Source organism: Nyctibius grandis, chromosome 6, assembly GCF_013368605.1.
Source record: "Nyctibius grandis isolate bNycGra1 chromosome 6, bNycGra1.pri, whole genome shotgun sequence".
Taxonomy (NCBI): Eukaryota; Metazoa; Chordata; class Aves; order Nyctibiiformes; family Nyctibiidae; genus Nyctibius; species Nyctibius grandis.
The window spans coordinates 58,640,657-58,668,077 of record NC_090663.1 but is presented as its reverse complement, the minus strand read 5'-3'; the positions used below and the strand labels follow the sequence as shown (position 1 = coordinate 58,668,077).

The 27,421-nt window shown below is 38.6% G+C and overlaps 1 protein-coding gene across 1 annotated transcript; it reads left to right on the top strand.

Moving 5' to 3' along the window:
- EIF4E (eukaryotic translation initiation factor 4E) lies at nucleotides 1–26,213 on the top strand. Its single transcript, XM_068404266.1, has 7 exons — nucleotides 1–107; nucleotides 9,673–9,779; nucleotides 11,852–11,947; nucleotides 14,062–14,125; nucleotides 16,038–16,151; nucleotides 18,750–18,889; nucleotides 20,961–26,213. Exons 1-7 carry the CDS (start codon nucleotides 90–92, stop codon nucleotides 21,073–21,075), a joined length of 654 nt encoding a protein of 217 aa, XP_068260367.1. The 5' UTR covers nucleotides 1–89; the 3' UTR covers nucleotides 21,076–26,213.
- Nucleotides 26,214–27,421: the final 1,208 nt, after the last annotated feature.

Here is a 27,421-nt window from a genome sequence, read left to right as displayed (position 1 = left end):
ACCGCCGGGCGGCCAACCGGGTTTGAACCTGGGTGTTTTACCCGCCCCTTCCCCTCCTCGCGGCGCTCTTGCGATCAGACCGATCTAAGATGGCGGCGGTGGAACCGGTGAGTGTTTCATTCCCTTCTCCCGCCCGCCTTTCTCTCTCTTTCCTTACCTTCCTGCCACCGCCGCTTCCTGCTCCTCCTCAAGCCGCGGCTCCCCGGGCCGCGGCGGGCGCCCGCCGGGCGGGAGGCGGATGGGGGCCGGGCTGGGGCGCGGGCGGTGAGGCTGGCGAGGAGCGCACGCACGCAGGGGGATGGAGCGGGGGGAGGGGGAGCGGGAGGCGCCGGCCTGCGTGAGGAAGGGGGAGGCGGGGGCTGGGGCCTGAGGGCACTGCTGGCACCGCCGCCCGCCACACGGGTGCGGGGGGCGCAGGGCCGTGCCGGCGGCGACCCCGGGCGGGCGGGAGAGGGGTGGAGGCAGGGCCGGGCGGGAGGGAGCGAGCGAGGCCTGTGGGCCGGTGGCGCTGGCTGCCGCCGCGGCGCCCACGCTGCCGCGCCCCGCCCGCGGCCCGACCCCGCCGCCCCCGCGGCGGTGCGGCAGGGGGGACGCCGCGGCCGGAAGGTGCGGCGAGGGAGAGCAGCAGCGCCGGGTGGCGACGAGCCGGCCCGGCCGCCTGACGCGCTGCTTCTCGCCGCGCTCGGCGCATGTGGCGCGGTGGGGGTGGCCATGTTGCTTTCCGCCCGGAGAGGCCCGTGGGTTAGGCTTGCCGGTCAGTGAGCGGGTGGCTCTTTCTCGCCGGCTGGCGAGCGCCCTCGTGGCAGGCGGGGAGCGGTGAAGGTCTAGTTTCAAGACGGACACGGTGCCTGAGAGTTTGGGCGAGAGGGGCGTTGCGATGAGGGGGCGCGGGGTCGCTAAGCTGGGGTGAGGGTCTGTAAGTAGCTCCGCTGCTCGGGAGTTTGGCAGCTGAAACGAGAAGACAGCGGGACTGGTAAGAATCCAGGCTTGTTGCAAACAAAATTGCCTTTTTCCAGTTGTGTCATCTTTCTGGATTGAAATGATGTTTTTATTCAATTTTTTTTATCGTTTTCATGATAAGTCAGTATTTTTTCTTTTTGTAGGTATTAAGTTGTGTTTATGATACTGTGCTCTATTTTATAAACACTGTTCCAACCTGCACTTCCATAAAGAACTGAAACAGCTGGAAGTGGTCCAAGTATGGTGGTTATTCTGATCTCGCATGCTTGTGTATCATGAGGAGTGGACAGCAGAAGACTGTATTAGAATTTCAGGAAAATGAGAAACTTAAGGAAGGCTAGTTTCTTGCTGCTGCTTACCAACTATGAATAAATAGGCAGTGTGTACTTTGGAGAGGCTTTGTAACATTTAGACAAAGTTTTGAAGTTTGAAAATCACTCTCTTGAAATAAAAATTAATTTTACCCTTTGTGTAAGGGACATTCATCCTCCTCTTATGGTTTTATTCCATGAACAAAACACCCTGCACCTTTACTTACAACAAAGAGATTAGAATGGGTTAGCGTTTATAAATTGCTTGATTAGCAGTTCTGAACAGGAAGAATGTCAGTTATTAAGACAGTGATCTGGACCACCAGCAGCACCCTTCCCATCTTCTCCAGCCAGTGTTAAAACACTTGTTTTCCTATCCAAAAGCTGATTGAATTGAGCTGTAGCCCACATCTCTGAAGATGAGAACTTCCTGGCAGCTCAGTGTTTTGTGATGACCATGGAGCTTAGCAGGGGTTGTGATAAATGATTTGTAATACTGATGGCCCTTGGAAATGAAATGACTCTAAAAGCATGGGTTTGTGGCTTGCTTTGCTGTTGTGCTGGCGTAAGCCTGCCTCTCCATTGTTGTTGCATAAGCGTGAGGTTGCACGTTGAGCTAGATCTGGGGTGTAATTTAGCCAAAAATAAACAACTGTTTTTGCCACGCCATTTCCCAGCAAGATTGATTTCCCAGATCCAGTTCACCGTGCATTGACAAACAGTTGCACTGAGCCTGTAAAAGTAGAAGATAGGGCAACGCTCACAACAGTTTAAGTAATGCTGCTGTTGAATGTTCTGCCATAGTTGAAGTTTGTTTGACTTCAGGAAACAAATATCAGCTATGCTTATTTTCAGATTTATTTAAACAATAAAAATTTTGTTTATTGCCTTTTAGGTAGCTCACACTTCTCCTGCCTAGGCTTGAAGTTAGATTTGCGTAGTGACTGAGGTCATAGATGCTTAATGTTGCAGAAGTACTGCGTGCTTTTCAATTGAACAATTTAATTTTATGTGTGGTTAGGGATTGGATTACCTCTTGATCGTAGGGAAGCCTTTCTGTTGCTGCCCTTCAAAATCTGGACCTAGGGTTGTAGAGATGTCATCTGTCATGCTTCCCTAGTGTGAAAATATGTCTTGGGAAATGCAAAACACTACTGAATGTGTCTTATTTTTTAATGTAGGCTCCTACTAAAATCAGTGATGTTTCTAGTACTTCTATGCTCTCAAATGTAACATACATTTTAAGTCTTGTTAAGAGGCTGGAAAAAATGTTTGAAACTTTAGGAATATTGAAACTTGAGTTTAGAGTACTGTAAAGAGTCCCATGGAAGCTGTTAAGAAAAACAAGAATGTTCTAAGTAAGTATAGGCACAGTGGTTTACTTCGCATCTGCAGGGAAAACTTAAGCCTCAGCAACATTGACAGGTTAAAACTCTCAGTTTTTCTTTTGCTTTCCAGATTGTTTCTTCTAACACTATTCTAGATTAACTTGTGAGAATATGCAGAAGTGTCCTATTAGAGTGTGCTCATATTGTAGCCTTTGAGGATTAAATGTGATCAGATAACACTGTACAAAAGTCCACAAAGTCAACAAAACCAATAGTAATGCTTTAGTAAACAGTAGTTTACCAAAGGTGACTTTAAAATGTAGCCGCACAAAACCTGTAACTTCTAGGTGCGTATAAACAGTGTAGAAGTAACTTACACATGAGTATCTGATACCTTGTTGTTCAAATTGGAAATGGGCATCATGGTGGTTGTGTTGGATTTTTTTTTTCTTCATGACTTGTGCACATGCAATTCTTGTGAATTGAACTCCACATTTTAAGATACATGGGTGAAACTTCAGCTAAGCATAATTTGGAAAATGGTTGTTTAAACAGCTAATTGTCAATAGGTGGGACTCACAGATTTCTTTAAATGAAACAGTATTGTTTCAAGGGGTTACAAACATAGTGGTGTAGGGCCTTGAAATTCCTAAAAGTTCAAAATAGCTCCTAAAATTCAAGGTAGGCTGAAAGGTATTTCTTTTGTATTATTGACAGACAGCATGTAAATAAAGTGCAGGCCATGTTCAACTTTAGACTTACTGTTATTACTAGGTATTTCTGCTGTAGTATAGTCAGTGACCTGCTGTGGTTGAAATCAGTGTAGTATTCACCTGTAGTATTGTGAACACAGTTGCTTGCTCATTGCATTTTTCTGAAATGATGCAGGATAAATGTGTCTTGTATGCTGTTCAATAATCGAGAATGTCTGTCATAAGCTTTTGAATTGTCAGTTGCACTTCTGACTGAATACAAAGCTTCCTCTTAGAGGAGGAAGATGTTGGACAACTTGTACATTTTTTGAGATAAACATTTTTCTGAAAGCAATTTTAAAAAATTACATTTCACACAGCATGTAAAATATCAAGCTTATTTCAAGGCAATGCATAAAAATAGCATATGAGACTGAGTTGTGTTTCATTTACTGATACTACCTGCAGGTGTGGAGGTATATGGGAAATTTTAATGAGCAAATGTGACCCTTTTGGCAGCTTTGTGAAGATCAGTGTGAATTTTGAGGGAATAGAGGGGAGAATCAAATGAGGGATGTTGGTAGAGAGCCTGCATTGTGAAAGAGAAATGCAGATTTTAAAAGTGAATTAATGTGACTTCTTGCTCCAACAAATTTGTCTTTCACTTTTGAAATACTCTAAAGGTTAAACATAAGTTTGGAAACTATTTTAAACCCAGAAACTTAAAGCAGTCACTCCAAGTCCGAAAACCTATTTCTTGTTAAAATGTTTACAGTATGAAGGTACTGAATGTATGATATAAAGATTTAAGCGTGTTATGTGATGCAAGTGTTCTGTTAGCTGCCTGAAAGTGGCAGTTGTCCTTGATTCTTATATAGTGCATATAAGGTAGGAAAAATGTAACTGTTTAAAGGCTTTATTTCCAAAATGTGCAGAGCAGTTGTTTAAATGAATCTTTTAAATAGTGGTCAGTTTTTCTCATGATCAAATGCTGTTTTATGAAAGTAGCTTGTGTACATTACATGCTTTACAATAAGCAGGCATACCAGTAGTATGTTCAGTACTTTTATCTTTTTGGTTGAAGACTGACCTCTTGAGCATCTGTACAGTACACAATTTTGTTTTAAATTCTTTTCTGAAGATTGAATGTGTCTTAATTTTTCAGCTGATGTAAAATCCTGTGGCTTGGTTGAATGAGTAGCTCAATATACTCGCAATAATTTAGAATGCTTTTGTGTCTGTTGTGTAGAAGTGTGTGGGGAGATTAGAGGTGTTTTGTCCCTTGAGTCATCTCCTCAGCAGTTTTGGGAGGTATGTTTTCTTGTCCGAGTGTCTTAGAGCTAGCACAATGTTAGATGTGGAAAGTCATGTTCCAGTAGCAAAGGCAGGAGCAGAGTGCAGACTGGGGTGAGAAGTGGTAGCACAAGGGCAGCCTGCTTAGGCAGCTAGTGAAAACACAAAGATACTGAAGTATTTTGATATACCTTCTAACTTGTTTGCTAATTCTGGTCATAATGTTGAGTTAAATGTTGAAAATCTGATGGGTACTTTCAAGTGTATGTAACTCGTTTTTCACAAGTCAAAAGGGCTGTAAATATTCTTTGCATATTTTAAAACCTGAGATTATATTTCCTAAAAAAAAAAAACCAAACAAAAAAAACAGTGTGCCCCTCTGACCCTGGAGGAAGCCTGTGCCTCTTTTACTTCAGTCTTTTGTTCCTGTCCTCCTGTACATGTGTTGCGCTTCTGTTCTAATTTGGTGGGATGTCACTCCGTTAAAATAATGCCCCACATTTGTGATCTAATAGTGAATGCCTTTCTAAAAATCTGTGGTGGTCTAAGTAATAATATATGCAGATAGGACAGTTGCTCTGTATTAGGCCTTGTTATGTCATGCCTAGAAAATTTTTCTCTGTCCTGGTGTGTGGAAAGCTATTTAACACTTCAATTGGTAACAGGTGGTTGTTGGTACCTTTCTTCCAGTTGGTATTACACATATGTATGATTTTTACCTCTGTATATTCATTCCTTGGAGTTACGTATCAGATCATCGTTTGTGTTGTGGGTTTGTTTTTTTTTTTTTTTTTCAGCACGTAATACTTGCTTGTGAGTGGGCTTAAATCCTTTTGGTTTTGTCCAGAATATCTTGAAATAAATAGCTCTTGATTTTGTGCCTTGTGAATTGTTATCCTAACAGTAGCGTAGTAGCAGTTATCCACAAGAAGCATAAGGACCCGCAGAGAGTTGACATGCTTTTTCCCTAGACATCTGATAACTGGGATGTGCAGTTTTCCCATTCTGTTGGAAACACTAAACAAGAAAGTAGAAACTCTAAAATGTATTTAATTTGGTTTAATGCAAGTAAATTTTGGAAGCTTCTTCCACTAATTGATTCCCATAACTTTCACCAAGAATGCTAGGCTACATCCTTTTGGGACACAGATGTTGTGCTCTCTCAACTGGAATTCCTAAACAACTGTAGACAAATTAGATGAATGGATGTGGTCTGGGCAGCACCTGAAAACACTTGGTGAAACATAGTCAAGCTAGTTGTTCTCTTCAGTAGACAAACCTGATTAAGCAGTTTTTACTCAAGTGCTGTTTGTTTCCTGTCCTGGTGACATGCACACCTTCCTTTGCTATGTTGGTCATCATATGCTGTGGAGAAAGAATAAATAACACCAATTAAATCTGCAAGTGTCAGAATCCACGTAATGTGCAGATACGCACAGTTATTAAATGCTGAATAGGCAAATGTTTCATGGACTTCTGCAAGCTGATTCCTACATCAAAAAAATATGTGGGTAGTGAATAAATGTCACTTTTAATTACGTGCTGTCTTGTGTGTGAGGAGTAGGATTGGCCATAGGAAGCTTTCTAGTTTATCTGGTAATACTACCCTATTTTTATTACATCTATTTTAAAAGCAGCAAACCCAGTGGTGGCTTAGTTTAGTAGTAGACACAAAGTCAATTTTAGGTTAAAAAATGCATTGGTTATGAACAATAGTAAAGTATTATGAAGGATTTTAAATTTAGTAGTCCAGATATTGCTCATGGAGCCAGTCTGAATTTAGTAAGTTAATGGTGTAGCAATTCCAAGATTTCAAGATGTAAAATGTGTACAATATCACTTTAATTCATATTGGATTTATAGAATCTTTTAAAACCTGCATGCTTGTGGTTTGGGGTAGAATTTCAGTAGCTGGGAAGAGGTTGGATACAAGAAATGGACTTTGAATGGCAGTTAGTGAACTTACATACTTTTGTATTTGACTAATAATGAAAAGTGCTTTGCTATACAAATACTTTAGCTTGGTTGTCAGAATAGTGAGATAAAGGTAAGATGAAAGGAAATGGGAGCTGATATGTTTAACCAGCCAAAAATGAAAATGGTCCTTCTTCTGTTTTCCTTGATGGCAGTGGGAAATAAAAGGTAGTGAAAACAAGCTGCTTTGGGCTTCTGTCTGAGACCAGCCAGAAAACTGTTTTGTGGTAGAAGGCTCTGCTGGCAACTTTACACCTTTTTCCAGGTTTATTCTGGTGTGCACAGCTGTACCTGTTTTGATGGACAGCCTGGTGCCGAAAAAAAAAAAATCTCTTCTGGCTGGGTTAGTTTTTGAGGGGAGTGGCATAATCCTGGGTCAAGATGATAGTTAGCCAGGCCTTGGAGGTGAGTTGTCATGTACTGTTTTGGACAGGAGCTTGAAACAATGGTTAGTCTGAGTGTCATTTAATGCTAGGTAGCTTTCAAAATATCTTCAGGGACTTGTTATTGTGGCAACTTAACTAAAACGTTTGTGCTGAGTCAGATGTCTTCCATTTGTCCAGAAATGGACTTTCATGTAGTTATGCAAAGGGTGGCCATCAGTATATTGGGCAGGTATTAAGGCTTGTCGAATTTTTTTTAATTGTCTGGAGGTGCTGCCTTAATCCTTTCTGATGTTGTCTTGTATTAGAAGTTATGAAATGGCATAGCCCCCGTATGTGCTTAGTTTTGTATTGATTCTTCCAGTTTACATAGTTGTGATACTTCTGGAAGGCTGACCAGGGAGACTTTAGGATTAGCTCTTTGTATATTGAAAGCTCTTTGCTGAGCAAACATGAATGAGATTCTCAACTGAAATTATTTTTGGAAGATATTCTGCATTTGTCAAGAGTGAGTCTATTTGATGTAAAAATCTTTAGTGTAATAGCATTTGTAAATCAATTGTAAATATTAGATGGCACAACTGCAGAGTATTGTGAATGAAAGCAAGCTTTAGCACAAAACCTAGTGCTTAGTTTACTTCCAAAATATCAACAAGATTTTGCTTGTATGGTTATTGTGTTTGCATGTGAAATATTTCTAACTCTTCTAGTTAGAAGCCCCTGAAGGGGCAACACTTACTGTAGTTGTCTGTACTTTTTGTAGTATAATACGAACAATAACTTGGAGGAGGAAATACTGAAATGCTGCTTTGGTGTATTTTACAGTCTTTGTGTATTGACCATCTTAATTTGTTCTGTGGCGTTCTTGCATGTGATTAACGGGAAAGATGTATATTTGATCCCATCAACTTAAAAATAAATGGGGCTGACACTAGCAATTTTATCATAGATAGGATTTGAAGCACTTACTAAGTTTTTTGAAGATCTGTTTAGCTTTTGATAGTATTACACTGAAGGAGGTTTGATGGATTGTTCAACACTGCTGCTGTGGGTTTGTCAGTGATGATCCCCATTAGGGAATCTTCAGAAAGCATTTAGTTTCATTTAGAGGCAGGAAATTGTACTACCTGCCTCTTGTACTGTGTAAATCAAAGCACTGTCCTAGTTGTCACTGCCCCTGTTAGGTCTTCACATTTCAGTCTTTTCACTGTGAATGTGGGAGCATGTGAAAGCATTCTTAAACGTGATGTAAATTTAACTTTTGAACAGAGATGTTTTTCTAGATGAGTTGTTAAACTAAAACATGCTTAATTATTCTCAGGCACAAAGGTGTAACTTCTCTGAAGTAAAACATAATGTCATGCTCAATAATGCTAAATACATTGATGATGAAAAGAAAACCCCTATTAAGACAGATCTTTAGGTGTTGCCAGCTGGGACTGTGAAGGTTAAACAGTGTTTGTTTATGTTATTGCTTCAAATCTGTTCCACTTCTCAGCAGCTTTGGTGACCATAAACTGAGTAACATGGAAATGTGGAGTAAACTGTTCCATTAATTAGCTGACTTACCATTACTTAATCCACCCCTACATTGCTTTGTTCTCTTAAAACCACAAAGGTTAAATTAACAGTACTGCTTTTGTATTGCTGCATTTAGGAATGTCTAGAGTTCTTGGGTCTGCTGTAGTTAGTATTTGTTTATATTACTGAAGTGCTTTTTCTTTCACAGGGTCCCCTGTACAGGCATTTTTGTGTTAGTGTTAGGGAATGAGCTCTAGTCCTCATTCCTTGACTCTGTTATAGTCTAGTGTAGATTGCAGATTAGGGAGAGATGGTGGTAACTGGCAGGAACACTTGGCCTCATAATAAAACTTTGTGTTCCCTGATTTGAAGGAAGGGCATTAGAATTTCAAACCTGACACAGTGGCTTCTCGAACTGAATGACAAGCTTGAGGGAGTTTGCATGCAGAGGGAAAATATTATTTCACTTCTTTGTGTTAAAGTAGATTTATCTCTAGCACTCTCTCTAGAGACTTGAAAAAACTACTTGGAAATCAGTCTGATCTGTGGTAAATGTGTAATTACATTCATTTCAGTTTGAAATTCGAGAACTAATATGTGCTTAAATTCTGCTGTTTGGTGCCTGAAGCTTTGTTAGTAGTGATGTTGCAAATACAAAGATACTACTTACTGGTCTGGTTTCTAGCTTCTTGTAATAGCTGATTTCAGACCTGAAAATTGTAGGCATGTCTCCTACTTGTAATAACAGATTTTTCTAAATAAACAGGGCCTGTACATCTGTTTTCAGTGATGCTTTGTCAGAAACTGATAAAAAAAATTAATTTTCCTTCTGAAGTTATTATTCTGGAAATTAATTTTTAGATGTGCATATTCTAGATAACATAGCATACTGTGTATTTCTGAACTAATATCAGAACTCTTTAGAAGTAAGACAAGTATGTTAAATAAACCATTCTGGAAACAAATGACATGAAGCAAATCACTGAACAGCAGAATGTGAATTCCTGCAGTTAGTATTTATTGTAGGACCTGTTCAGATCTTGGAAGAATAAAGGGAGGCAGATTGTGCTTCCATGATGTGATTTGGGCCCCTAATCCAAGATGAATTAGAGGAACTCGTAGCTTCAACCTTCTTGAAGTTACTTCAAAGAACTAAATCGTTCAATAAAAATTGAGAAGGAACATATTAATAACTCCTTTCTTCAAACAGGAAACCACTCCCAACCCTCAGCCTTCAGAAGAGGAGAAAACCGAGGCAGCACCTAGTCAGGAGGTTGCCAGCCCTGAACAGTATATTAAGCATCCACTACAAAACAGGTAAATAGTAGAGAGGCATGATTGTAGTTTTGCCAAAGATAGAAAAATGCCCATGGCTTTACAGCTGTCTTGTTTTCTTTGTTTTCTAGCAGCATTTTGAGAGTTCTCAATTTTCTAAGATTTTTGCAGTGTGGTTGCAGAGGAAATGCAATCTGATCGTGTTGTGATATAGAACCTTTTCATGTAGTGTTGCAGAAGCTGAAAATCTTTGCAAATTTTCACAATGCAGACAGGTGATTGAAAAGAGTGTGGCCTCCCTTTTAGTTGGAGGCAAGCAGAGCTTTTGTTGCTTTCCTCTGATGTGTTTTAAGAGACTGATACTGAGATGAAGTAGCTGCCAAATAGAATTGGAAAACCTTCCCTTCTGCCTTGTACTTTGGGCAATCAAGGTGCCAGTGGTAAAGACTTCTCATTTCTTATCAGTCTCCCTCCTTCATATCTTACATTTATTTTTTTGTCCTGTTTGGAACTGAAAGTAGTAGAAGCTGTGTTGATCAGCCAAAGAGCTTATTAGACTTGATCATATGAGTGGTTGGTGTCTACAGTAATAGACAAGAAAAACATGGAGCAGTACTTAAAAGTATAGTTAAGAAAAGTTATTGAAAATTCAAAGCCCACTTACTAAATTCCGTGTTCAGTGTACAAAACCAGGTATGTCTTAAAAGCTTTAAAAGCTACTACTCAGCTTTTTACTGAGCTATAAAGACAATGAGGACTTTACCAAGAAACTTTGTACTTGAAAACCTCAAACTCAAACTACCTTTCAGCAGTAAAGATATTACAAGCTTACAGGTTGAATTCCTTTAAATGTGCACAAAAGTTACTCCAGCAACATACATATACTCCAAAAAGAGCAGCTAGGAAGTCATTTTCTCCAAGTAAGCTGAAGAGCTGATGGAGAGTGCTCAGTACTTAAGTTGGTAGGTAGGTGCTGCCCCAAAGTGAACCTTTTACCAAGTGGCACCTTACTCTTTTTCTAAGTTTTGGGCAAGTATGGAAAACCACTCTGAACTGTAGTGCTATGCTGTATCTGTCCCATTTTTCCCTATTGTCTTTCTCTCAACTTCTATCCTTTCTCTTTTTCCTCTAAACACTTTGATTAATTTGGTGCTGATGCTGCTTTACAAGTGGTAGTGGGGCTATTACTGGAAAATAGTAAACTTTTAAAACAAGGTTTGAAATGCCAGGAAAGGTCTCAAACCAATAAATGGACGCTTGGCAACTTAAAGTACTCTGCTGGGAGAAGATAAATTTACTCTAGTGCTAACCTGAGTGATTTCAACACTACTGAAACTATCAAAACAAAAATTAAGCCTGTTTTGTTAAATGCCTCATCAGATATCCTTATCCAGCATTTTAAACGATGCTCTTTACATTCAGAAAGAACACCTCTGTGTGTAAAGGCTCAGTTTATATGTGAGATTTGTACTCAGCAGAGATAATGATGAAAATTGGATGGAGAATTTTTTCATCTTGACTTCATGTATACAGATTTAAAAACTTGAAGCAGTTAGTTGGTGGGGTTTTTTTAAAGGTTGTTGCCACTAGTAAGCTTAAAGCAGCTTCCCTTTTAAAATTTATGCCCTCTTAGTATGTGAGTGCTTGGGAAACTTTTATGTCATGTGTAGCTTGGGAGTGATATAATTAGCTTTTGTAACCTTTGCAAGGAAATTACTGGAAAGGGAGCTGTGCTTCTAGTTTGAATAGCTTGTGTTGTTTTAGACCATAATCAGTTATTTGCGGTAGGGGATTGCAGTTTAGCAGTGGCAGCAAGGAGAAACATCTGAGGCTTAGAGGTTTAGTGTCTTTGAAATGATCCAAAACTACTTGAAATATTTGCCTAAACAGATTGAGGTCTGCCATGATTCTTGTAAGGGGAACACAAATATTGTTGATCTGCAAAGAGTTGGATTTGAGAACTGAGTTTCTCATGTATCTTATTGATGAAAACTGTCTTCGATATTAATAGTCTCTTAAGGTTTGCAATTAGCTTGGCTATAACAATACCAATAATGAACGATGTTTTTATATACTTTAATTTCTAGATTCTATTTTATTTTGTTTTCTTTTAGATGGGCACTCTGGTTTTTTAAAAATGACAAGAGCAAAACTTGGCAAGCAAATCTTCGTCTTATCTCAAAATTTGATACTGTTGAAGATTTTTGGGCGTAAGTAAAAAATTTTTTTCAATCTGCATAATAATCCTGGTATATGTAGGCAAAGCTTATGCCAAAGTCAAAAAAACCCCAATAAAGTACTCCATTAACTGCAGCTTTTTGGGTGTTATCAGAAATGTTTGCAAAATTGAAGGTGAGGCCTACCCCATTCTTCAGAATGCAGGAGAATGTAGCCTTTGAAGAAAACGTGATTGGAGAAGTTCTTCATCCTTTAAATGCACATTGTCCTGCTGTTAACACTGCAGTACTGCTTATATTAATGTATATGTAACATACATGTAAAAAATTGTATTTGTGCAGTAGCTATCTCATAGTAACATGAGTTTGTGAATTCCTGGAGCCAACTGATTGTCACTTCCTTAGCCCCAAATTGTGCTAGTTCGTTAAATTCTTGGACAGCTGGCTCACTTGAGATGTGCAAGGGTGCCTGAATCTGGAGCATAGTACTTGGGAGATTGATGCATATTAATGGCATCCTTGAAAGAAGTTCATTAGAGGTTACAGAACAAACTACTTTCATTCTAAAGTGAAGGTCTGCAAAAGCAATTAGGCTCAAACAGCAAGAATAAAACTGTTGAAGGTAGGCCTATGCTTTCCAAACACTTGGTTCAGTCTAATTCAGGTGGCTTACTTGGAAGATTTTGCCTGCCATAATGATGAAATATGGAGAAAATGAAAGTGGCATGAGATGGAGGATGAAAAAAGTGCATTATATATTTGTTCTTTCTTAGTGTTATGAGCTACATTGAGTGGTAGAGTTCTTAAGGTTTTTGTTGCATACCTTCTTTTACAGGTGATCAGTAAGGGAGAGTTGGTGTCTCTAAGTGGAATAATGAGACCCATCAGTGACCCATTAGCACCTACAGGGAAGAAATAAAGATACTGAAAATGTTGAACAAGTGTTTATCAGTGCAATCCTCAAAGAGAGGGAATAGGATTCTGTGCTTGTAACCAGCTTTCCTTTTCCTGCTGTGGGGGTGACTGATGGTTGAGTGAACAGTAGTTTGCAGTCTTGGGGTATGTGACAGGTGGTTAAATTGTTTGATGCTCACTATTAAAGTTGGCTAAGGGTAAGTTGTTGGTTTTTTTTTTTTTGAGCTCCTGTAACCAAGATGGTCTGGCTAATGAAAAGTGCTTAATCTAGATCTGTGTAGTTAAGGGTATAAAATCAGTCACAAGCAATTGAGAAGCTTTACCTCCATTGTGGTTGGAGTGGGAAATAGGTTTGTTGTTCTGGGGAGAAAATATTAAGGTAAACTTAAAGGAGGGAAGCTGGTAAATCTGTACCTGGCTTTGTAAATTCCTATGTCTGGTTTCTAGTTGTTAGAACATTGCAGTAATTAATTTTCTTTTTGGTGCTGGACCATGCCTGAATGTTAGTTGGTCTTGGGCTACAGGTTACTGTAATATGTGCAGGCCTTTTTCTGAAGTCTGGCCTTAACAGTGCAGGGGGAAAAAAAAGCATCTGTCTTCTTGCTAGAGGTGTAGACAGTATGTACTCCTTTGATTTTATTTTTTTTTTGCTCTGAATTACGTGATTGTAAATTTAATTTGGAGTACATATTTTATATTTTGTTGTTTCTGTCATCTGTTTTTGCCTTTTGAGTCCTTATTTCAATTGGAATTATCAGGCCTACAGCTTTCATCCCTAGAGTATTGTATTAAATAACAAAGTTGAATATTTCTCCCAAAACATCTCTCTGCAGAGAGAGTAGCCTTAGAAATATAAACAATTATCCATATTCCATATACAGAATACACATGCACACAGAACTTGTTGCTGTGAAAGTTCAGTGAGTTATGTTTCTAATGTCTTTGTTAGAACTAGGTTTAAAAGAAGCATTGGTATTTCTGGGAAATACTGTTGTGTATAGGAACCCAGCAAGTGTTAACCAGTTTCCATTCTGCTGCTTTAAGCCCAGAACATCTTAAAGCTAATGCTTTTATACTGCTGAAAAATACTTAGGAAGTAGGGTTGCTTCTGAAATAACTTTAATGCTGCTTCATTTTTGTACTTTATTTGATCATACATCTTAAATTCTTTTAAGAATTTTGTACCTTAAAATAATGCTTAGTTTTTAATCCTGCTTTTTTCCCTCCAATAGTTTATACAACCATATCCAGCTCTCTAGTAATTTAATGCCTGGTTGTGACTACTCGCTCTTTAAGGTATGCTTGCTAACCTTTTTTCTTCAGTTATGGATGTTGATGGATGGTTTCCTGACTAAGCAAGACACTGTCCAAATATTTCACTTCAGATGTTTAAGAATGTGGTTGGGAATGTCCTAAAGGTGTTAATTTTTTTAGGAAGTCCCAAGCACATACCCTCTGAAAATCAGGCTGTCACTAGTTCTGAAAGTGCAAGTACTTGCTTTAACACACTTCACAGACAGTCCATTTTAATCTGTTACTATGTTTGTCTTCATTCTGTGTTTGAAATATTTGTGCAAATAATTAAGTCTCAATTTTTATAAAATGAAAGATTTTCCAGCTCTGTCATTTGGTGTGACATGGAATGAGTTTGAAAGTCTGAGTTCTGTGGGAGGCTGCAGTGTTCTCCAGTATTCTCTGAGCACTACTAGCCAGATGCATGATGCTCCTATAATTAATTTTTACACCACTAGTTAACTGCTTTATTACTTATAGATGAAATAGAAGGTTGTACCCCACACTGACACTTAAAGCATGCTGAGGAAGTGTTCAAACTAGTGAATAGGAAATGCTGATAAAGTGTATGTGAAATCCTGCCTTGGCTGGAGTGGAGATCTGAACTGGAGCTCTAAATTAAATCCTGACCTCTGTGAAGTGCTTCTAACATACAGCTTCCTTTCTGGATTCAAATACCCAAATAATCCCCTAAGTACTGGTGCCTGGTTCCTCCTTTGCTTATGGAGGAACTAAGCTGCTGGCACTCCTCAGTACACTGTACATGGTTTGTAAACCCCAGCAGCAGCTTTAGGTAGTGAAGAGGTGGTGATGCTTGGGTTTGGGAAGGTAACAATATTTTTAGGTGACTGAGAAACCTTACTAGTAAATTTTAAGAAGCTGTAGGCCCTTCAGAGGTTAGGATATCTATGGGTTATGCTTGTATTTTTTGCATGAATCCTAAATTTGTTTAAGTATGTGCATCTATTCTGTGTTTGCATACTATCTATTATCAATAATATTACTTAAATACCTGGAACAGGTACAGAATTGGCAACTGTTGCAGGCTTCTGAGCAATCTCTTGCTGTTGTCCTTCAATCATGACCTTATAAGAGTTGCTCTTAAAGGTGATGAAGTAGTTTGAGCTCTGCAGCTGCCAGTGAGGGTGTTAAATTTAAAGTGAGCTGACACTACTCCATCCTGCATGTTGAATGCTTAATTAGTTTTCAAAGTTCTATACTGCAACTCAATAGACATTTCTTCACCGAATTTTTCTGTCTAGACAGTTACCTGCTTTTTTACTGACTGACTGTCCTGAAGTGCAGCTTAGCTAGTGGGTATGGGAGTGGCAGCTGGCTGGATCAGCTCATCCAGAGCCATTTAATTCAGTGCGGGGCCATTGGTAAAGCATGAATTGGAATGCAACTTGCTTCTGAATGGAGGGTTGATTTTTGTGGCCCTGGCAATTAAAAAACCCTCTTATACTCACCTTGTGTGTGCAGGAAGACATTGAGATAGACTGCCAAGGGTGTCTGTTTCAGTGAAGTAATTTTCATGCATAAGCAAAGCACTTGGCCAATGTTGCACTGAGTCCAAGACTTAAAATAAGGACTCCAGAATGTAGCTGCTAATTTTATATGGGTAAAGTAGATGTTTGACTTTGCCTGTTCCCCAGTTTTTTATGTAATGTTGTGTAGCCAAGACTTTTTTTGCCTGGGCTGTGATTCTTCTCTAGAAATAAAAATCTGTTAAGAGAGTGCACTTTTTAAAGTGTTTTGGAACTTTGGTATTGGTATGAGACTATTTCTGGACAGGTATGTATCTTAAACTATATGCTTTTCTCTTAAGTTGCTGTTTCAATTATCGCTGGCCTTTTAGTTTTTCCTTAGGAAAAATACAGATCAAGCTGATTTAACTTCTGGCTGTTCTTTGCAGGATGGGATTGAACCCATGTGGGAAGATGAAAAAAACAAACGAGGAGGACGATGGCTAATTACACTAAACAAACAGCAGAGACGAAGTGACCTTGATCGCTTCTGGCTAGAGACAGTAAGCACTATGGCCTTACAAGTTGCAACTGAAGAGACATGCATTTGTATTTAATATTTTAACTGGTGTGTTCTTTCCATGTGCCACACTAGACTTCCAACTTCCTGGTAGCAGAGCGTCCTGTAAGTTTTCATTGTCAGGCTATATTTGAAACATGATTTCTCAATAGTGATGCTCAAAGTAGTTGTATTCTGTTGAATACTTTGTCATAATGGGCAGCAATAGAGATAATTCTACAGGATAGATTAACTTTTTCCTGTGGAATGTACAGAATAGTTGTCAAGCTACTGGGAAAGTACTTTGTCTTGAATGTGACTCCCAAATTAAACTGCTTAAATGTAACAATTTGTTTTATAAATACTCTTACAAGTGAACAGCTTTCAGGTTTTGGCCTTGCTGAAACAAGGGAGTTTCAGATTTATTTTTGTTCTTTCTGTATTTATCTGAACACTAGGATAGGCAAGTAATAACACAATCTTCCTATATGCTATAAACATACTTTTTTCATTGCTGTTATCTTTTTGGAATAGATCTTTTGAATGGTAAATATGTTTCTAGAGATTACATGAGTTGCAGTAAATGTATTGTAGAAAAGGATACAACTGTAGTGTCTAGGAACTGACTCAGAATAGCCTAAAAGAGTCTAATGTGATCTGGGTTTTAGGGGCATGGATTGTAGGCAGTACAATGCAAAGCAATCTTACCAAATCTCTGATCTCTTTTACATGCTTGTGTGAGAGGCAAGAAGTATTGCACCCCTTTGAAATGGAGAAACTACCTTCAGGATCAAAGCAGAGGGGTTCAAAATACAAGAGCTGTTAGGATCTTTCTAGTCACTGTAGTAGTGATTTGAAGAAAGGATGATGAGCATTATACTACTAGGCAATACGACTGCACATGAGTAAATGAACATCTTGCTGTGTGCTTTTAGCCTCTCCACCTAAATGCTTATAGGAGTCTTTCTGACTCTTAATAGCTGTTACATATGGATTGGAAACATGTAGATAGTCTATGTAGACTTAAGGCTAGAGGGCTCTGCTTTTTGTTCAGCAGCAAGCAATGGCACAGAGCCTAAATAGTCAAGTGACTGGGATGTGTGCTCTAAAACAACCCTGTCACTTCTAATTCCAGTAATTATTTGTAACCAGCTTTCTCCAATAAAAATCAAAACCTCCTCCTTTACCACTCCCCTTTGGAACAAATTTTTATTCTGCTCTAATGATCTTTACTGTTCTTAACTAAACTAAACTTCACTTAAGATGACTTTTTTTCCACTCTTGTGCAACATTCATGGAGAATGTACTTTAGTGTTTATTGAGCATGGTGGTCATCTTTGCTTGTATATGTACTAAGGCTGTTGATCAATATTTTGAATGTTTGTGTGTGGTTTAAACTTAAACATTTATGGCTTTCATTGCTCAGTGAATGTGTGCATACTCCGATTGGGTGTAACATTTAAAGTATGTGTAGTTATACCTGATTTATTCAGTAGCACACTTTATCCTTTTTGTATTTCCTTGATGAAGTCAGCCCTTGCAGCTCTCGTGGGTACTGAAAGACCTGCTTTGTTCAAAAAGTTGCAAGTGTGGAATTTCCAAATGTTGTAAGTGATTCTGGGAAATTAATATAATGGCAGGGTATTTAACGTACTGTGCTAGTGAAGTAAACAAGTCTCCATTTGGAGATTAATACTCCAGTGTGCAGAAGGATTTTTAATTCAGCATAGACTAGATGAATCTGTCTTAACCACAAGACATTCTCAGTTTTGAAAATCTGAAAATTGCTTGGTTTACAAGTTGCCAGTTGAAGATTTTAAATACCGCTTTCACAGTTAGCATATCGTACAGGGATGTGACCTAACTCAGTCAGATGTTCCTGATGTAATACCACCTTTGCCAATTCCAAGCTTCATCATTAGAAATCCGTGGGGGAAGAATCTTGTGTTACTTGTACACTTGTATTGTTGTACTTGCACACACACTGTTCAGGATGACTGATGCCCACTTTAGAGTTTGTGGGAACTCTGAAGCTTCCTGAGTGTGTTGGTAAGGAAGTACCACTTCATTAGACAGCACTCTTCATCTAAGTTGCAGTCTGATTTGCCTCTGAATTGATATACTTCAGAATTAAGTTGGACCTTAAATAGCTGACATATTGCCCAAATAATTCTTCACAGGTTCTTCCTAGGTAATGAATGTAAACACTTAAAATTTCAGATTTGTCTACCTGTGTTCAGTGTACTTTAGAAAGAAGAATAACTTCCTTTAATTCTTACCTGGTTTTGGATGGGGAGGATGAGGTGGGAGGCAGCACTATGTAGATGGTCAGCTGTGTCAGAACGTGCAGCTGCTGGGACAGGAGGAGAGATGGAAAGCTCAAAATAAGAGGAAGATACTCTACTACAACTGATTTTACATTCACTTGTAACATTTGGAACTTCAGAAGATACTGCAACAAACAGAAAATGATTGCTGTATGGCAAGTGGGTATAAGCAGTAAGATGTAGTATTTCTCAGTCCTTTGTATACACTGTTTGCCTATGGAACAGGATTCTGACTTTGAACTTGCCACTTTTAATGGTTAGTCTTTGTTTCGTAGCTGCTGTGCCTTATTGGGGAGTCGTTTGATGACTACAGTGATGATGTATGTGGTGCTGTTGTTAATGTTAGAACGAAGGGTGATAAAATAGCAATATGGACAACTGAATGTGAAAACAGGGATGCTGTTACGCATATAGGGTAAGTAATGTGATTGGTGTCTTGAATATGTGAAGTGTAACAATGCATTTAAAGCCAGCTGACTTGATAGAGAATGCACTTCAGGCAATTATAGCCTGTGCAGAGCTGTATCCCAAGCTTAAGTAACTCGGTGCCAAATTGTGTTATTGTGTAGTTTTTTATATGGGCTTATGTTAGTAACTTCTTTGTACTGCTGCACTGCCTTTGCTGTAGTGTAGAAATAATGAAGAATTGAACACAAATCTTGGCAGAAGTTTTTCATTTCACAATAAGGCATTGTAATTAATGCCTGTAGATAGCATAGATTATGTTGCAGCGTGCCAGTCTTTAAAGGTGGGTAGTAGCCAGTAACAGTAGAGCATTGGTAAGATTTTTGTCAGGAAAGTGATGCTTACAGAAGAGAGGAAAGGCACTGTAAATCCTAAGCTCACAAGGATGTCCTTATATTTGAAAAAAGCTGGACAATGATGTGCTGTGAAACTTTGTGGATGTTTTCCTACCTTTTTCTCTGTTTAAGTACAAATCAAACAAAATAATGCTGAGTTTCATGGATTATTTGACATGTGTAATAGCATGTTGTAGTCTTCATTCCAGTAAGCAACAGTAGTCACCTCAGATTATCATGAGTCTGTACTATGGAAAAATGCTTGTTGTGTTCTGCTATTTAGCAAGTATTGCAAAAGCTAGTGGATTCCTTATGCTGTAGTACTGATGCTTCAGAATTACTTGCTGTTAAATTCAGTCATCGTAGGCCACTTAACCTATGCAAAACAACAAAAATATTTATCTTCCCAGCTTAGCACATCTGTCTTAGGCTAAACTTTATCTGCCAGGCAGAGTAGCTTGCTAACATTTTTCACTTACTGGATGGGTGGCTCTCTTGACACATTTCTTATTTGGGCGTTTAAGAATCTGGTGGGGTCTGCCTTATACTAACAACTTTATTATACAATCATGTTCAGACTTGAAAGGTAAGTGTTTAACAATAAACAGACAAAACTGTGGTACACATCTTTTGCTAGTAGAGAATAATGTTACATCAAACCTAGTGGGCATCAGAGAGCATTTTTAGAATGGTATTAACCATTAACTGAGGAGCTAAGATAACTCCATTAGAGAACTGTAAAAAAAGTTAAGATTTTGCAAACTGACTGACACAATGACTAAGGTAAGTTATGTTGACTGCCTGCTGTCATGTTGCCATAACTCCAAAGACAATACATCAAGCTTTTATTTAACAGTTAAAATTGGGGTAAGCTATGGTCCTGTAAAATGCTCCATTATGATTAGGGTAAGTTTTTAAAGAAAAAAAAGAAACGCCAACAAATTTCTGTAGTTTTGTTAATCTGCTGTTGAACAGGCTTGTTCTGTGGTTTAGTCAGAGCTTGCAGCATAGTGCCATTAGTGGCTTGCATCTCACTCACTCTATGCTAAGGAACACAGTGTGTGTAAGGCAGGTACTGCTGCTTCTTTCTCTTGAGGCATAAGATCCAAGCTGATTTTTCTTAAAGCTTCTGTGGGATAGCTGCCCATGACCAGTACCATGATGAATTGGAGCATGGGGGTCTGCTTTTCTATCAGTAGGTAAAGAAAAGACAGCAAGTCTGTGCAACTGAGATGTGTGTGGTGATAAAAACTAACTGTTCCAGGGAATTGCTGTTTTATTTGGTTCAGGTGACTTAATCATCTCAGCAGTTCTGGAATTGTGGACCATGACTTCTTCATAGCTGGTTTGTTTCTATATGTGGGAATGTAGCTTGCTGATATTAATGATATTCACATGAATGCAGTAGAATATGTGTGTCCTACATTTATGTAGGCCTGTTAATTATTTTTTGGGCAGAGCTTGTCCAATTTTATATGGTAAGTCATTGTTCATACAGAAGTATAAGCTGACTTTTAGATGCAATACGCTAGAAAAATTGTTTTTCAAGTCCTTTGTACCTGAGAGTCTTTCTAAGAAGGCAACTATTCTTCATGAAGGTGTCAGCAGATCTTAAAAGCAGGTGTCCTGTTACTAATTCCTTCCTAAGGGCTTTGCTTGAACTGTTGTTCTATTTCTTTTCTCCAGGAGAGTATACAAGGAAAGATTAGGACTTCCTCCAAAGATAGTGATTGGTTATCAGTCCCATGCAGACACAGCTACTAAGAGCGGCTCCACCACTAAAAATAGGTTTGTTGTTTAAGAAGACAAGACACCTTCTGAGTATTCTTTCATAGGAGACTGCGTCAAGCAATCGAGATTTGGGAGCTGAACCAAAGCCTCTTCAAAAGCAGAGTGGACTACATTTAAATTTGATTTCCATCTAAGTGTTGCTAAGATTTGTGAGAAGTCTCATTCGCCTTTGTCTTGTACTTCTATGTTCATTTTTTTCTGTTTTGGCTGAAGTAACCATTACCAATCAGAATTTTAGTACACTTCACCATAAATGTTTTCCTGGCCCACTCTGTAATAGCTTGGTAGAAACATTACTATTACATTAAAAAAAAAAATTGTTTATCCACAGTATTCAGAAAAGAAGTTGCATTTCTGTACCTGCAGGAAATTACTCTGTTTTACATTTGCATTGTATGCAGTAACATTTTGCTGGTTTGGAAAAGAGTATGGTGCATACAGTTTTCTAGCAATTTTTTTATACAGCATCATCTTTGCTGTAACCTATGCTGATGGCTGCTAGATTAATTTATTTGCTTTCCCTATTTGATAACATTAGTGATATTTTGATTTCAGTTGTTTTTGCTCATGTAACATTTGGTGAAGAATCTGGGAATATGACAAAGGTGGAATAAACATTAATTTTGTGCATTCTTTGGTAATTTTTTCATTTTTTTGTAACATCAAAGCTTTGCTACAAATTTATGCATTTCAGTCAAATCAGTGATCTGTTTGTGTGATTTCCTAAACATAATTGTGGATTTTTTTTAATGTAACACCATAATTTACATTCCTTACTAGAAATAGTATGTCTGTTTTTGTATCTTATGCTGTATTTTAACACTTTGTATTACTTAGGTTATTTTGCTTTGGTTAAAATGGCTCAAGTAGAAAAGCAGTCCCATTCATATTAAGACAGTGTACAAAACTGTAAATAAAATGTGTACAGTGAATTGTCTTTTAGACAACTAGATTTGTCCTTTTATTTCTCCATCTATACAGCAAGTATTTGTATCTCTTGTGACAAGGCAGTCTCCACTGTGGCTTCTATTGTAGTGTCTTCCAAGAAAGATAAAGTCTGGAGCTATAGTCTGTTGAAACTTAATAAATCTATTAGACAGCACCCTAAATCAAAGTTAAATTACATTGATGTGGCTACTGTTTTTTCTTAGTGGTTGGTCTAATTGATCATCGTTTGCATTGTTTCTCTTTTGACTTCGGTTTATGCCAACCAGGAAATTCAAGGGTACATAGAAAGCCCCCTAGTTTCTGGTAGGAGCTACACTAAAAGCGCTTCAGTGAGTGATTCTACTTTAGGTATATAATTCCTGTATGAAGTACAAGTAAAGCGCATTAGACACAAGGCTGCAAAATAAAAGTATATGAGGATCTAGGTAGTCTGCTATTAGGTATGTCTTGCAATTAAATGAAGCTTTCATTGGCCTGAAAGTTGCTGTGGGAGCTCTAAGTTTGCTTGACTTGCAGGATTGGGGGAAAATTTTGAAGGCCATTGAGTTAACTTTTTGTTTTGAGCATCATGTGAGAGGCTTTTTCTTTTCACTCTTTAAAAGTAGAGCATGCAGCAAAGTCAATGCTTTATTGCTGATTTCCTATTGTTTTAGTGTGATGTACTTCAAGATCTTGCCAGGGCTATATAGCTCTCATTCAGTTACAGACAGATGCTTATTGGGGTTTTGATCTTTGTGATAACTCCTTAGAGCAAGTTTAGTCACTGTCGCAATGAAGCTTCAGTTGAATCAGGCTTTTAAATCTGCCTGACAAAGGCACTGAAGTGTTTGTGTGCTAAGATAGACTTGAACACTTCCTTGCACATTTTATAAGAAATGTATGTCATAAATAGCATATCAGACTATACCAAAAAGGTATTACATTATCTTCTGGATCATTATGATGCCTCTTTAACAGGAACACTTATAGTAGGCATCTATATGTAATATTGGTCATTAACCAGGATAGATGCTGGATGTGGAGTGAGCTATTAGGCTGTTTGTATGCTGGTTTTTATGGATTCTGGTGTAACTGGTTGCTTGCCCTGATTCTGCAGGCGTGCAAAGCAAGTCGGGTTTGTTTAATAGGACCATTCATAGTAGAATATAGCCGTCCCTGCTGGTTTTCCAGCTTACTGCTTCAGCTAATCATCTTTGCAATTAAAGTAAGCTTTTTTAACTTAATTTCTCTAAACTATTTCTGTTCTGTATCCTCAGCCTCAAGCTGAGCAGTGTTTATAAAGGCTTTGATACTTCTGAATAAACCAGTAATGCTTGTGTGCATGGGAAGGTAAAGATGAATCAGTTTCCTGAGTGGTAACATTAGATAGTCTATGTGTATGTAATTTTCAAGCACTGGGGCAAGGCTCACTAAAATGAGTGCGATTCAGAAACATGGGTAGTGCTGCCCTTTTGTAGAAAGCAGTGAGATTAAACCGAGTGCTGTTGTGAGAAGTATATAATTGGTTTTGTTTAATTTCACAACAAGACTGACTCGAATATTGTTCTGGGTAGCAGCATTTTGCTCATCTAGAAGTGTGATAGGGTTTTTTTAATGGTCTCAGGTTTTTGAGCTTGAGCCTATTTAAGCAGACAGTTGACTTGCACTGTAATAGGAAAACTTCAAGGAGGTTGATTTGAGGCTCTTCGCTGCTCAAATAACAATTGCTATCTTTCTAGAAGACTTGAGTGAAAATTTGCTTTATCAAATATGTAACCTATGCCTTTAATTCATTGCTAGAAGAAGCAAGTGACCATGAACCTAGTTTTCTCCAACTTGCAAATCACTTTGTGCTGCATACTAATGTTCTTCTGATTATAATGGTGTAGTTTGTATTCTTATACTACGGGAGAAAGCTGAGAGCTCTCCATTCTGCGTATTAATAAAACAGCCACAGGCTTGTAAGAGGAAAAAGCAGTAAGCATTTAAGTATCTAGTTTTGGTACAAAATACTCAGTGTCATTAAACTTCCAGCTAAACGGGTAGCTGTTGTCAATGTGTGGTTTTAGTAAGCCTGAGAAGACTAAAGAATAAATGTCTGAAGCATCTATTCAGAAGTGGGTTTATATGGTACCAAACCAGCAGAGCAAGGAAAGAAGCAGAAACTTGCTGTGTTTAAAAAGGTGTAAGAATGTGCCAAAATGTAGCCTGGGAAGAAGGGGTAACAGATAAAGAACAGTTGTGAATTAAGAGCTTCTGGGTGTACTGTGCAATGCTTTTCGATGTCACTTTCTGTTTGTCCTGCTGCGCTGTCACTGTCTTGTGTTTCAGACTGTCTGTAGCTCAGGAAATTTAATTTTTAATGTTACCCAAATTCTGGGAACTTGGAATAGTAGCTTTTAGTAAAGCCCAGACTGAGCTCAAAACTTCCATCCCAACTCATGAAATCTTTTCCTACAGAAATGCTTGGAAAAAAATATTCTGGAGTCCATGGGACCCTTGCTGAAAGCAAAGAAAGTATTGCATTTCAGCCTAGTAAAGTGACATGGATCTGCCCATTGATATATGTGACCTCCCTTGTTTCCAAGAAGCTTTACTTTTGAGTCTGGGCCTGATGGTTTTAAAACTACATTTTAAGAACATCCTGCCCTGAAGTACTAAACTGAATAATTGAGCTTAATAGTTAAACCCATAGAGCTTTCAGACTGCCTAGCACTTAACTTGGCGATGACTTTGCCCTCTTAAGAACAGTCAACGCTTTCTGCAAATTTTTTTTGTAAGTTTTAGTTAGGTTGTACAATAAATTTTTTGTGCAGAATTTGTGCCTTTTCATATTAGGCAAGAAACAGACAAATGAAAATGATACCACCAGTAAAGAAATAGTTTATACCTATTTCACTTTGAGACATTTCATACCTGTCTATCCAAAGTAGACTTGGAGAGCAGGAGTGCAGAGCAAGCAGTGTGGAACCAGTCTCTGTCCTGGCTGTCAAATGCACCTGCTGTACCTCTCCATCATCATTTCAAAGCTCCAGAAGCTGTTAAATCTTACAAAGACTTTCCTTTTTGATCTCTTTGCAGGACACTTGTCACTGTAGCTGCTTGAACAGACTTGCTGCATTTTAGCTCTTAGTTTTGTATTCCACCAGAATTTGTTTTCAGGTGTCCAGCTCTGGCACTGCAGCAAAGCCTTTAATAAGCACTTAAATTCCTTTTTCCCTGTGATAAAAACCACAGTCACTTCTGCTGTTGCCTGGTGGCTGCCTGGTACTTTCCTAAAAGACTATGGGATGCCTTACTAGCCTTCCAGTTTTGAAATAAAGCAGGTTCTGATGTCCAGAGCTGAATGTGAATTGTGGCTGAGCACATGATGATTGTTATGCTTCCTAGCATTAACTTGTTATTTTGTGTGATGCCTTAAATGTAAAAACATCCTAGCTGAAGTCAGGCTGGTGGTATCAGTTTGCCTGCTAACCAAACATAAGTCAGATTTTTTTCTTTATTCCCCGCTAGTACTGAGCATGTGACAAGCTTAGCTATGAATTTGTGAGGTTTGTGACTGCCTGTGCTTTTTCCCATCTCCATTTTCCTAAATCCTGGTACTTTTCAAGCCTTACTAAAACATGTTTAATAAAGGGAAAAATTACACTGAGTCTAGTCACTGCTTTTTTTGGTCACTGTGATACCATGGAGAATTCCAGGTGTTGCTAAACCCAGATAAAGACTGTGTGTGACTTCTTTGGCATAATAATCTGCTTATGGGATTTTAACTTTTTTTATCTCTAGCCATGCAAGTGTGATAGTGAAAATGATACTTGAAAGTATGTGTGTGAATATATCATATATAAAGAAAAAATGACTCATCTATTTTTTTCAAAGTAGAAAACTGTTTTGTTATTTCTAAAAGGTTTCTTTGGATGGCTTTCTGTAATGAATTCTTGGATTTTGCTTACAATAGGTAGTTTAGATCAATCTTTTTTCATTATGTTGTGCCTATTAAACAATGTTACTGAGGAATTGGAGCTAACCTCATAGGTAAGGTTTGGCATTCTTTGAAGTAAAGCTAGTTTTTGAGCCTTATCTTCCTCCGTATGTACAGGGTAGTTATCCTAGTGCATCTCGCCCTGAGCCATACAAATACGCAGAAAGTATAATGGGAAATTGGAAGGTACTACTTTATTTCTGTAGTTTGAATGAAAATAAAGCTTCTGAGGAACTGAATGTCTCAGCTTCTTGACTCTCTATGGGATGCAGAGAAATGCAAATCAAAGATAAATGAGTAAGCTACTGCTTTGATACGTGTGTTCACTCTTCAGAGTCTGTGTGTAGCTAGGGCTTCTGCAGCTCACCCACAGCTCAGCCTTGTCCTAAACAAAACTTAGGTAATGTGATCGCAAAAATACTGCTGACTGCTCTTCCCTTGTTTACTGTAGTTTCCCCAGTAGGAAAGAGTAGTCTCAATATGTGTGTATAGTGGTACCAGCTAGCAGAAGATGGCAGGTGATCTCTTAATAGGAGCTCCTGTGTTCCAGTTGTGCCACCCCCTTGATGTTAAACAGCTGGAGACAGTACCTGCAAGTTGCAGGAGGGGTTTTAGTCTGTTCATGCTATCTATTAAGGGCTTTAAGGCCAGAAAGAAACTGTCTCTGTAGGTATATCATTGCACAGCTTCCCACTTAATACTGGAGCTTTTTGCGGTACAAGAGTATAGATGTTTGCTGTAAACTGATTTCACTACATGGCCTCAGTTAATCTCATGCATTTGAAATGGGAGTGTTCCTGTGTAGCGAGGAAATGGTGACTACTGACTTCAGAGGTGGAGATGCTGCTTCAAAGTTTCCATGGACCTGGAAAATTCATCTTTGAGTTCATTCCTTAAAGGCAAGGGAGAAATGTCTGCAGGCTGCCATCTGGGGACAGATGCATTCCAGACTGGTTGGGTAAAAAATAAAAATCTTAAAAGGCCTCAAGTCTTTCTTAAGTCATCAGTAGAGGTGTAGCTTCCCTGTACACATAAACTGGGGGGTGGGGGTGAGGTGGTGATAAAGGGCAGAACTGAGATTCAATTTTCTCAGACTATGAGGGTTGTTCAAAGGTATTTTGGGAAGAAATAAATATTGAAGGTGAGATTCAAGCACCAACAGGTTTAGCTGAAAAGCAGTGTAACTTTAAGGTCAATTCCCTTTGCAAGGAACTGGTATTCCTTTAACTATTGCAAAAGTAGCCCCAAATCCTCAAATTCATGTTCTCTAAAGTTTGTGAATGTGACTTCAGGTCATATATATTTATCTGGTTTTCCCTTCATTAAACTAGGGATTTACCAGTGGTTTGGGGTTCTGTAATAGTGGTGCAGACTAGTCATAAGCTGCATCACCACTGAACTGTTTTGGGAATGTATTGCAAAAAAAAAAAACAACTCCTGTTTGGAT